The sequence below is a fragment of the Hyaena hyaena genome, unplaced genomic scaffold (genome assembly GCF_003009895.1).
Source record: "Hyaena hyaena isolate Hyena2069 unplaced genomic scaffold, ASM300989v1 scaffold_73, whole genome shotgun sequence".
Classification (NCBI taxonomy): Eukaryota; Metazoa; Chordata; class Mammalia; order Carnivora; family Hyaenidae; genus Hyaena; species Hyaena hyaena.
The window spans coordinates 2145643-2158485 of record NW_024080705.1 but is presented as its reverse complement, the minus strand read 5'-3'; the positions used below and the strand labels follow the sequence as shown (position 1 = coordinate 2158485).

At 37.5% G+C, this 12843-nt stretch overlaps 1 protein-coding gene across 3 annotated transcripts in view; it reads right to left on the bottom strand.

The window, feature by feature from the left end:
- The window catches only part of SLC25A16 (solute carrier family 25 member 16), a 36880-nt gene extending 24256 nt beyond the window's left edge, over positions 1-12624 (bottom strand). For all 3 annotated transcript variants that reach the window (XM_039233211.1, XM_039233212.1, XM_039233210.1), the window contains exons 1-4: positions 12421-12624; positions 8887-8979; positions 4979-5112; positions 3981-4044 (exon numbers count right to left, since the gene is read on the bottom strand). In XM_039233211.1, coding sequence (XP_039089142.1) covers positions 3981-4044; positions 4979-5112; positions 8887-8979; positions 12421-12541 — 412 coding nt within the window. In that variant the 5' untranslated portion in view covers positions 12542-12624. The remainder of the gene's footprint in view (positions 1-3980; positions 4045-4978; positions 5113-8886; positions 8980-12420) is intronic.
- Positions 12625-12843: the final 219 nt, after the last annotated feature.

The window sequence follows — 12843 nt, the reverse complement described above, 5'->3', positions numbered from 1 at the left end:
CACAGTAGTCTCATGTGGAAATCAGATGACTGCATGACATTAAGTCAAAGAGCCAAAGGGCTAGAGAGCAGAGATCTGAACATCATGCCCATCCCACATGTAAATCAGGCCACAACTCTATTAACTAAAGAGTAAGTTCTGAAATCAAGTTATACTACTAGCTCAGAAGAGAGATTTCTCCAAAAATACAGGAAGCTTATTGCTTCTGGATTCTGGATCAGGGCTCAAGGGGGAATAGCATTCCCTTTTAAATATTAAATTATCTAGGAAATGTGCCTCCAAGCCTCTTTGAGATTCTCAAAAGAACAATGTGCAATCAGTTCTAATAACTTGTTCTAATAATAATCTAATAACAGCACTGTAAAGCCATTCTCACTGCTGACATCCAGCCTATGTCCTGCTTGGTTACCACACAAGCTATACTGATTATTAAATATTTTCAATATCACCTTTATCTGTTTATTTGTTTATTTTTTGAGGATGCAAAAGTTTATTAGAGTATAAGATCAGAAAGTAAGAATAGTATGAGAGTTCTCTTTACAGAGGGGGGCATTTAAAAGTGAATGCCCCCAATATCACTTTTATTTAAACTAAAATTTTCCCTGTGTTACAAATGAGACAGAAAGAGGAATAAAGAATTTAGGCGGCGGGCTCAAGAGCATGTAACAAGTCAATGGCATGGAAGGTCTAATAATATTCCCTCATATTTAAGGAAGTCCTCAGATCTTTCAGAATATTTTCATAGCAGTTCTTAGACCTTCAAAACAACTCAGAAAGAAAGGGAGTGGGACAAACAAAACTCCACTTTAACAAACGAAGAGTGAATTACAGAGGGCTTAAATGATCTGCCCATGGTCGGTGTAATATAATGGAGGCCAACCAGGATCCAGGAAGTGTTCTGTACATCTGACCTCCCAGCCCTGAGCTAAAACACCAGACTGGAGTAGACCAGAGAAGGTAGCAGCAAAACTCAGCTTATCACTTCTAGTTTCTAACTCTTCTCTTTTTTCTCTTCCCTTTTTCCTGTCACTCTTCATACCGTAAGAATTGACAGAGCAAGACTGATTTTAGACAACTGAAACAGAAGGAAAGAAGAGGAAGACCTCCTTAAATATACAAACCTTGATTCTCAGTCACTAGTTTTTCCTTCTTTTGGTTGATTGAGGTTCCACATGTACTGGATTATAGTTACAGAATGAGGGAAAAGTTTGAAGTTCAGAAAAACTTTAAAATAAGCTCTGTTGAAATGACTGTGAAAAACACACCAGTTTTTTATTTTGGCAGATATAGAAATATCCAAACTACTTTTAAAGGCCACCAAAGGTACAGGAGCAAAGATACCTAATATAAATAAAATTAACTAGAAGATTCATTTCAACTGTGTATAATCGTAGAAACAAAATGTAAAATGTAATTACTTAAACACTGTAATAAAACTAGAAATACTGAACAATGGAATTATTATTATCTATAATTGCAGAATTAAAAAAATATTTTATTTAAAAATTAAAATTTATGGGGCGCCTGGGTGGCTCAATCAGCTAAGCATCCAACTCTTGGGTTTCTGCTCAGGTCATGATCCCATGGCTTCATGAGTTGGAGCCCCACACTGGGCTCTGCACTGACAGTGTGGAGTCGGCTTGGGATTCTCTCTCTTCCCCTCTGTCTCTGCCCCTCCCCTGCTCCAGCTGTCTCTGTCTCTCTCAAAGTAAATATACTTAAAAAAAAGCGGGGGGCACCTGGGTGGCTCAGTCGGTTAAGCGTCCAACTTCGGCTCAGGTCATGATCTCACAGTTCGTGGGTTCAAGCCCTGCATCGGGGTCTGTGCTGACAACCAGCTGAGAGCCTGAAGCCTGTTTCAGATTCTGTATCTCCCTCTCTCTGACCCTCCCCTGCTCACGCTGTCTCTCTCTCTCTCTCTCACACACAAATAAACAAAAAACATTAAAAATTTTAAAAAAATAGAAACAACTCAGACTGAAAGTAAAAGAAATGCAAATGGTCAATAAACATTGGAAAGCTGATCCAATCTTACTCTTAATTAATTGCCAAATATTGAGGCACCTGGGTGGCTCAGTCGGTTAAGTGTCCAACTTTGGCTCAGGTCATGATCTCGTAGTTCATGGGTTCAAGCCCTGTATCGGGCTCTGTGCTGACAGCTCAAAGCCTGGAGCCCACTTCGCATTCTGTGTCTCCATTCTCTCTGCTCCTCCCCTACTCACACTGTCTCTCTCTCTCTCTCTCTCAAAAATAAACAAACATTTAAAAAAAATAATAGTAATTGTCAAATATTAAAAATCTGATAAGACCCAGTGTTGGTATAGTATACTAGGGGAAAAAGTCATTAAAAGCATTATAAAGATCAGTTTGACAACGCTTATCAAAATTTAAATACACATATCCTTTGAATAAGTAATTTCCCTTCTCAAAATTTATTTTACAGGGGCACCTGGGTGGCTTAGTCGGTTAAGCGTCCGACTTTCGCTTAGGTCATGATCTCGCGGTTCGTGGGTTCAAGCCCCGCGTCGGGCTCTGTGCTGACTGCCAGCTCAGAGCCTGGAGCCTGTTTCAGTCTGTGACTCCCTCTCTCTCTGACCCTCCCTGCTCACTCTGTCTCTCTCTCTCCTAGAAATAAATAAAAAAAAAACATTAAAAAAAATTTTTATTTTACAGATATAATAACACAGTACAGTGGTTATTTATGAAACAAAACCTGAAAATATTCCAAATGCCAATCAATAGAGGACTGAATTAAATAAAGCATGATATATTCAGGGGTGCCTGGATGGCTCAATTGGTTAAGCATCCAACTCCTGATTTCAGCTCAGGTCATGCTCTCTCATTTCATGGATTTGGGCCCCACATGGCAGTGCAGAACCTGCTTGGGATTCTCTTTCTCTCCCTTTCTCTCTGCCCCTCCCCAACTCATGCTCTCCCTCTCTCTCAAAATAAATAAACAAAAACTTAAAAAGGAAAAAACATGATACATTCATACTTTAGAATATAACACAGGTCTTTAAAAAAATAAGGAAGATCTATGTATTGATATAGAAAACAGTCTTGAGGTAACTGTGAAAGGAACTCTCTAATCTTATAGAAGAGTACTGGAAAAAGCATATGGGGCACCTGGGTGTCTCAGTCAGTTAAGTGTATGACTCTCAATTTCAGCTCAGGTCATGATCTCTTGGTTTGGGGGTTTGAGCCCCATGTTAGGCTCTGCAATGACAGTGTGGAGCCTGCTCGGGATTCTCTCCTTCTCCCTCTCTCTCTGCTCCTCCCTGTTTGTGCTCTCTCTCTCTCAAAATAAATAAATAAACTTTAAAAAAAAAGCATACATAAGAAACTGCTAATAGTGATTAGTGATTGCTTTTAGGGAATGGAACTATTTTCACTGTATAGGAGTTTGTATTATTATAGTCATTATGGCATTTTTTAATGTTTTTTTAATGTTTATTCATTTTTGAGAGACAAAGACAGAGCACAGCAGGGGAGGGGCAGAGAGAGAGAGGGAGGGAGACACAGAATCTGAAGGAGGATCCACGCTCTGAGCTAACAGCACAGAGCCTGACGCAGGACTTGAACCCATGAATGATGAGATCATGACCTGAGCCAAAGTCAGATACTTCACTGACTGTGCCACCCAGGCGCCCAAATGTTTGTTTCTTTATAAAGGCACAGTGGCCTCTTGGTTTTTTCCATCATTTAAAAAAAAAGTTTGAAAGAAAAAAAAATTCCAGAAGCAGAATCGTCAAAGGGAATGTATGTTGTTCATATAATTGTACATTTAGACTATTCCTTATCTTCCCCTACGGTAAAATATTTTTTCTGAGGTGGGATATTAATGATTTCTTGTATAACTGAATGAAGGAAGATGAAAAATGTATGTTACTTAATCAATGTCATAAATATTACCTAAATCAAATTAAGTATTTTAGTAGAAAATTAATTTGTCAGAAAGAAAATATACCCAATCCTCTTACCTGCCATGGATCCAGCCATTAATCTGTGCACATGACCAGAAACTCCCAGCTTTGTAGTAATTAACTAGAAATGAAAACAGCAAATTAAATGGAATCTTTTAAAAATACTTCTCATTTCATTGTTTAATAATGAAGATATTTCAAAAAACAGTTACACAATTAGTAAAAAGAAAATTAGTGTCAAATGTCAGTGAAATGACCACAAGTGTATAAAGGTGAACAGTGTTACAGCACATCATAAGATCAGGTATTTCCTATGAAGCCTTTACACCAATTCTGTGCTTCCACAATCTAACTTAGAATTTCCAAGTATGCTACAGTGCACATTCATGACCACATATACGTAAGTGTGAGGGGCAGTAGTACAAATAAAATGCCACTACAGATGATGAAGTCTTGATACACTGATGACACCGATTCTGACTGATTAGCTTGGAATGTTGTTCTCATCTCCATTACTTACTCTTCTTTTTAAGATACCCTATAAAATTTAACATACTTAACCATTTTCTGTGTTAAGATGCTTGAGAGGATAAACTTTCAGTCCCATAGAAAAGAGAAAGTCAATCAATGCCTAAGATGGAAAAAGGTAACTGATTGCATTACTCAAAAACAAACTTTCAAAATATGATTTCACTATTTTATTTGTAAGAAATCCAAAGCTACAATGTTCCTTTCCTACAGCTGAGAAACAAAAAGCACATTAAAAAGTTATTAACATTTTCTGGATTTATTACTATCTATTCGAAGTATACTTTGGCTCTTCTTCATAAGTATATACATAAACAATTTGTTCAAAAATGACTAATAACGCTGAACTAGATAACTACAAAACCAAGTTATATTTAAAAATTTAAACTATCACAAGTCTTTTTCCTTCAAAAAGGTATTAACTTTACCCAGTGATCCAAAGTAACTTTAAAGGCCAAAGCAAAGGCCTGTCAACTAACTATGATATTCAAACACACAAAAGGAAAACAATAAGGAAGTTCAAATACCATTTTATAGTGCTCAAATGCCATAAACTGGATTGCACCATAGGGAAAGATTCGAATCATCATTGCACCATTCCCTTTATATAATCCAAGGTATCCTTCCTTTTGGGGAACAGCACGCAATGCAGAAAATACTCCTATTTTTAGAAAAATGTTTAGAAGAAAAATACTATTAAAACAGAGTAAACTACATTCAAATTTTCATGACAATCACAGAAAAGATTACTATACTATCATTCATGATATAATTCTGCATGAGGAATTACATGAAGAGTAATTTATGTTTAATAGTTAAACGTACTAAAAATATAGAAGTCCAAATTATATAAGTGTAACTCAAATAAAACTATAAAACATATTATAGCAAAAACAGCCATAAATTACATTAAACTGTATTTATAATTATCACAAATTATATTAACTTCCAGCAATTTACAAAATATTAACAGAAACATATTCAAGGACCACATACTGCACTGCAGGTGATTGACTCTGGAAGAATAAAGGAAGGTTTCCCAGATTGACCTAGATTCATTTGTGATTTGTTTATATAAGGAAACTGCTAAATAAAAGAAAAAAATTTAAAAACTACCTATTACAACTATTTAAATTTGGGAGGAATTCTCATTGTTAGAATATTTTAATTTGGAAGAGTGATAAACAAAGGCCTGAGTTCTGATCCTATATGTGGAGAGATATATATATGTATAATTTATTCTATTAATGTCCATACTAGTACAGATTTCTCATAAATACGTCACTACTTCTTCTATTATTAAGCTATTTAAATTCAGGTTACGTTCCAAATTTTTCAAACAAAAATTTGATCAAATACAAAAGTAAATCACTTTGAATTTTAGAATGCAAGTAATCTTTTGATATCTTCCTACAAATCTAAGTTGTAGGTACTTATTAACATTAAAAAAAAGATATCCTAAAAGCATTTTTAATAAGTAGATATCTAAATGAACTAATAATATATTAAAAAGAATTTTCTAATATAACATGTATAATATATACTACGTATGTAAAATTCTCCCCAAACACGTGAATTATTAAACTAAATATACTTCTCCAACCCCAAAAAATTTTTCTTTCCAATTTTAGTATATGTGCTGCCAAAGAGAGCACCCAAAAAATATTTTCTTAAAGATGCCCTCTTGCCAGGGCAAAGGTTAAGCCCTGTTTAATTTGATTCAAATGTGTTTGTAACAATTTAAAGATAATCAAACTTAGAACAATGGCTACTTTGTAGGGACAGGAAGGCTGCTGATGAGGAAGAAGTAGAGGTGTCAACTGTACCAGTAATGTTGTGTGTCTTTGTGTGGGTCCACATATGTTTTCTACATTAGTCTTTAAAACCCTTTAATTACCACAAATATGTCGTTAAAAAGAATTTTAACAGAAACCACTAGTAGAAGTGAAATAGATAGTAATTTCAAAAAAGGAAGTTCAGAAAACAAAGTAGGGAAGGTTGCTGGGGAGGACAAATACAAGAAAACACAATAAACAAAACACTTTGATGGTGAGTAAAAAAAAATCAGTGGCCACAAAAAAAAAATCAGAGTGACATAAATCCTATTAAAAGCCAAAGATCCTCAAATTCTGTTAAAAGTCCATATCTAACCATATGCTTTTTATAAAACTCTTACCTAAAACAAAGTAACAGAGAAAGGAGGAGTGAGAATGGATGTTGAATATATTCAAATGGCTTTTAAATATCCATTGAGATGATCATAGTGTTGTTTTTCTCCTTCAACCTATAGTCTGTACTACTTTTGCTTTGGCATATTTTTACTTTATAGTACAACACTGGACCAATTCTTACAAAGTTACAAGCATGTTTAGAAAGAACATATATGTTCTGCAGGGTGTAAAGTTCTGTGTGTATCTTTTATACCAAGCTTGTGTGTTATTTGAATCTTTCCCTGTATCTTTACCTATTTTATCAAGCTAGGATTAGAAGGAACTAATATTTAGTAAAATATAAGCACATGCTTGTGTACATATACATTAGTTCTGCAAGAAAATGGAAGTAACTGGTAAAAATGCTTAATTAGAAATAAAGGAGGAAACAAGATGTTTTTATACTTTTTGAATTATAAACTTGTGAAAACATCACACATTCAAAAAACTAAAAACAAATTTAAAAATTAACAGCAATAAAATTAAAAGTAAACATTTTTAAAGAATCCTATTATGACTCATCTACCTATTTTATTTATTTTTTTTAAATTTTTTTTTTTAATGTTTTTATTTATTTCTAGGAGAGAAGAGAGAGAGACAGCATGAGCAGGGGAGGGTCAGAGAGAGAGGGAGTCACAGACTGAAACAGGCTCCAGGCTCTGAGCTGGCAGTCAGCACAGAGCCTGACGCGGGGCTCGAACCCACAAACCGCGAGATCATGACCTAAGCGAAAGTCGGACGCCCAACCGACTAAGCCACCCAGGCGCCCCTACCTATTTTATTTTTTATAAATAAATAAATATCAATTATCAGAGAATACTATGAAAAATTATATGCCAACAAACTGGACAACCTGAAAGAAATGGACAAATTCCTAGACACCCATACACTACCAAAACTCAAATGGGAAGAAATTGAAAATTTGAACAGACCCATAACTAATAAAGAAATTGAATCAGTTATCAAAAATCTCCCAACAAATAAGAGTCCTGGGCCAGATGGCTTCCCAGGGGAATTCTACTAGACGTTTAAAGCAGAGTTAATACCTATCCTTCTCAAGTTGTTCCAAAAAATAAAAATGAAAGGAAAGCTTCTGGACTCATTCTATGAAGCCAGCATTACCCTGATTCCCAAACCGGACAGGTACCCCACAAAAAAGGAGACCAATATCCCGGATGAACATGGAAAACTTCTCAACAAGATACTAGAAAATCAAATTCAACAGCATATAAAAAGAATTATTCACCATAATCAAGTGGGATTCATCCCTGGGCTGCAAGGCTGGTTCAATATTTGCAAATCAATCAATGGGATACATCACATTAATAAAAGAAAAGAACCATATAATCCTGCCAATAGGTGCAGAAAAAGCATTTGACAAAATACAGCATCGTTTCTTAATAAAAACCCTCAAGAAAGTCAGGATAGAAGGAACATACCTTAACATCATAAAAGCCATATATGAAAAGCCCACAGCTAATAAATATAAAAATGCCCTCCAAAAAGGCTATAAAAAAATGCTTACTCCCACCAATGATATATTAAATTAGTATACATGTTAATTAAATAGCTTTTATATTTGTAAGGAACAAATGAGGGTTTCATATCCTTTAACAATGTAAGTTTATCCACACTAACTGCATTGAATTCTATTTGCCCTAACATTTCTAGGAGGCTTGTTTAACTGGGTGTTTAAAGGAATAGGGTTAGGGTTGCCTGTGTGACTCAGTAGGTACAGCCTGCAACTCTTAATCTTGAGGTTGGGTGTAGATTACTTTAAAATAAGTAAATAATAAATAATAGAATAAACATTATCTCCATTATTAATTGGATATTTTTAAAAAAATCAGGTTGAGGGACACCTGGGTGGCTCAGCCTCTGACTCTTGGTTTTGGATCAGGTTATGATCACAAGCTTGTACAATCAAGACTGTGTCATACGCTGTGCTAAGTGTGGAGCTTGCTTAACATTCTCTCTCTTTCCCTCTGCCTCTCTCCCCCACTCTCTCTCTCTCTCTAAAATGAAAAAAATATATGTTTGAAAAAATAATAAAAAATAAAAAGCAGATTGAGCCCTTACGTGTGTCTAGAAATAAATCTCTTGCAAAATTTGCTCCCAAACTTGAACTCTGTTTTGTGTCCTCTTTCCACTAACTCACAAATGGAAACCAACCCAGTTGAGGGAAGTTTTCATTCATTTTTTATCTTTAGACTCCGTTAACTCACCTAAATGTTTGTAATGGTGATTGTGAGCTTGTAATAAAACCTTTACTCGATCCAAAGGAGCAACTGTTGTTTTGGCACAGCATCCAGCAATACCTGAAAAATTTTTAAACAGTCAAGATGAAATTGCATACTATTTCTTTCCACATTGAAATCATTATTTACTCAGCCAACACACCTTCTCATTTCTAATTTAGTCTCCACGGGTAGAACTGCCCAGTTGCAGGGATATGTAGATGACTGGCCCCCATTCCCTGTAACTTAATAATTGAGTATGTCAGACTTAAAAATAAATTAGAAGAGTGTAAATCTTCCCCCTAATACCTGATAAACACTAGGAATCTTGCTAAATGTAGTTAAGGAGACAGACACTTGAAGGTATTTATCCAACTATGAGGCTCTGTTTCAAGTAACCTCTACTTATGGATGACTCTTCATTGAAACAACCAACTTTTACCCATAAAATTCAGTCATTCGTTTATATATTCAGCAGTTATGTACTTGGTCCCTACCACACTGCCTCTGTGCACACATATGGATGAGAGTAATGTGTGTACATGGGTCAGAATCCAGGGCAGCCCTACTACCTCACATGCTTCTAAGATGATAATATATAAAGACTCCTTACTATATATAGATTGTGTCCCCCAAGTTCATATGTTGAAAACTAATTCCCAATATGATGGTATTTAGAGGTGGGGCTTTTAGGAATTGATTAGGTTAGGAGGGTTGAGCCCTCATGAATGAGATTAATACCCTTATAGAAGCCTAGAGAAATCCCTGGCCCCTTCCACCAGGTGAAAACACAGTGAAAAGACGCCCTCTATTAGGAAGCAGGTCTTTATCAGACACCAAATCTGCAGACATCATGATTTGGCTTTCCTGGCTTCCAGAACTATGAGAAATAACGTCTAAAGTTTCCAGGTTGATAAAAAGAAACGAAAGAAGGAAAGAAGAAGGGGAGGGAGGGAAAAAAGAATAAATAAAGGAAGGAGAGAAGGAAGGAAGGGAGAGGGGAAGGGAAGGAGGGAGTGAGGGAGGAAAAATGTTATTTATAAGCCACCTACCCACATTATGGTACTTTTGTTATAGTAGCCCAAACAGACTAAGACAATTTTGTAAAGTACCCTACATGTTGTAAACACTTAATAAAACAGGCTGTTATTATTATAAAACAGTGGATTAAAAGTCTTTGGTGTCTTTTGTGATCACATTAAGCTCTTCATCAATTGCATACTTGATCCAGAAAGTAAAAAAGGACTGGGATTGTGTAGGTCTCCTTTACAACTATATCCCCAAAGACCAGTAGAGAGCCTGGCACATAGTAGGCACCCAAAAAATGTTTGTTTAATGAATGTAGACTCGTACTTTACAAACTTTTAAAAATGAAAGACAAAATCACTCACATTTATTTAATAGCCTAGCATGTAACTAAGGTTAAAGGTCATACTCTTGAGATATCCAAAAATAAAATGCCTATTCGTATTCAAATCCACATATAAGTATATATATTACAAACTTCTATTGTATGAACTAATGAAAATAATAGTCATGGCTGCCCCAAATTGAGGATAAATGAAAAATAATTTGCACTTGGGTATATTTGGTTTCATAATATTTTGTTATATTATCTTCACAGTCATTATGAACTAACCATATAATGAAATATTTGGAATGTGTGCAATAACCAGTTTTCTCTGATAGTGTCTTAACTCATTTCATCACATTATTTTATAGCTCAATCATCACAACAATCCACTGAGTTAGGCCATGCAGATTTTATCTTCCTTTTGAGCAAATGAAGTTATTTGCCCAACACTGCTGCTAACCAACAATAGTCAACAAGTATTGAGTGTTTGTTTACTTTGTACCAGGTACTAGGCTAAGAGATTTAACTGAGGGCACTGGGTACCAATGAGGGCATCGGGTGTCAAGGCTTTTAGGGGTACTATCTCATTTCATCATTACAAGCTGATATAGGTACTCTCCTTTCCCCATTTAAAAGATGTAGAAACTGAGGTACAGGGAGGCTAAGTAACTTGCCCAGTGGTATTTTTTCTTATCACTTGAACCAAGAATGCCCATACAAAGTTATTCATACTTATCAAAAATCTGAAGAAGCACTTTACCAAATAAGAGACACAGATGGCCAAAAGAATATGAAAATATACTTGGCATCGTAAGTTATCAGGGAAATGCAAATTAAAGCTACAAATAGATACCATTAAACACCTATTTAAAGGGAAAGCACACACACACATACACAAACACAGAGGACACAAACTCTGATAATACCAATACAACTTTAGAAATCAGTTTGGCAGTTCCTACTTCACTGCAAGTAAAAGTTGGAATCTTTACAACTGCTTGCAAAGCTCTTCCTTCTGCCTCCCCATTACCTCTCTAACCTTTTACCCCCATCAACACCACTTGGCTCCAGCTACATGGCTTTCCTTCTGGCCTGAAACATTCCTCTTCAGACATCAACTTTCTTAACTCTCTCACTTCTTCAAGTCTGCTCTAGGGTCACTCTCTCCAAGCGACTTATAGCTATCTGAGTTAACCTTGCACCCACTCAGTTTCTGCGTTCCCCTTTTTACTTTTCCCCGTTGCATTCATCACCTTCTAACATACTATATAACTTACTTCTTCACTTTATTTATTGTCTTTCTCTCCTCAACTCCCCAATCAATGTAAACTCCAGGATCTTTTTGTTCTCTGATACACACTGACCATGTAAGCAGGCACGTTGCAGGCACTCATATTCCCTGTATAAATGAACGAATGTCGTTTTTATCAGAAGAACAAAATAATTAAATTCTTAACACTACTGCTGTCTACAGATTCTTTCCACAAGCCCTCATCATGTGGAATTTTTTTTAATTCCCAGCCTTAACAAGTAATTAAGTGTTGACAACCCAGACAATCAATTAAGAGAGGGTAGTGACTGAAACACTTCTTTATGGGAAGGCAGAGGAAATTTCTGAGAGACAATTATGAACTTTCTAGCCTCACATTAACAGGGATAGGAGGGCTGCACCAGCTACCTGTCGTGTAACTAGAGATGAGTTTACTACAACCACTGGAACCAGTTTGGTTGTAGACGGTTTTACACAATTTCCCCCATCATCTTTTAAAAAACTGTCCTCCGCTATTTTCTTTAAAGCAAACAGCAAAATCCAATTCTACACTGGGTCACTTAACGGTCTTTACACAAGAAAGGGGTGCCCAACATGTCTCACTGAAACCCTGGGGTCTCCGTAAAGGACTCCGCTCTTTCCGCTACTGTCCGACCCTGAAGAATGGGTGCTTGGTTCGGCCAGTCCGCTTCCTGACGGCTCGAGGCCCTTCCTCCCCAGGGTCCTGCTGTCACTAGCAAGTGATTTTTAGAAAGAGTTACAACAGGTCGGTGCAAACAACCGAGCCGGCACTGAATCACCCAGAGTCCAAGAATGTCACCGCGGCTGCAAACACCGGATCTGCCCGGGATCGCGCCCTGCCACCCGAGCACGCCGGCTCCTCTCCACTAACACCCACCTCCGGCCAGAAAGGAGCGCAGCCAGTAGAAGTCCCGGCGGGCAGTGGGCCCTCCGGCTCCTGCCGCCTGCGGCATCGCGGGGGGGGGATCGGCCGCAGCCAGAGCCGCCGCCGCCGCCATCAGGACCAGGGCCGCGTCGGGAACTCGGGTTGCCAATTTATAAGCCGCTGGCTGGAGACATGGCCAGAGCGGGCGGTGACAGGGCACCGACCGCCGCGCGGGCGGGACGGAATAAAACCCAGCTGCGCGGCGCGGGCTGATGGCGTACGACAGGGGCGGGGCCTGGCCACCCACCCTCGCCACCTCCCATATCCAGCCTCACCCAAGACCCTCCTCCCGGCCTCGCCTACCAGGCCTCTTAGGCTCTGATGGAAGATGGGAAGCGTGGCTAACGAGAAGTTCCCACCAAAACCCACCACCTC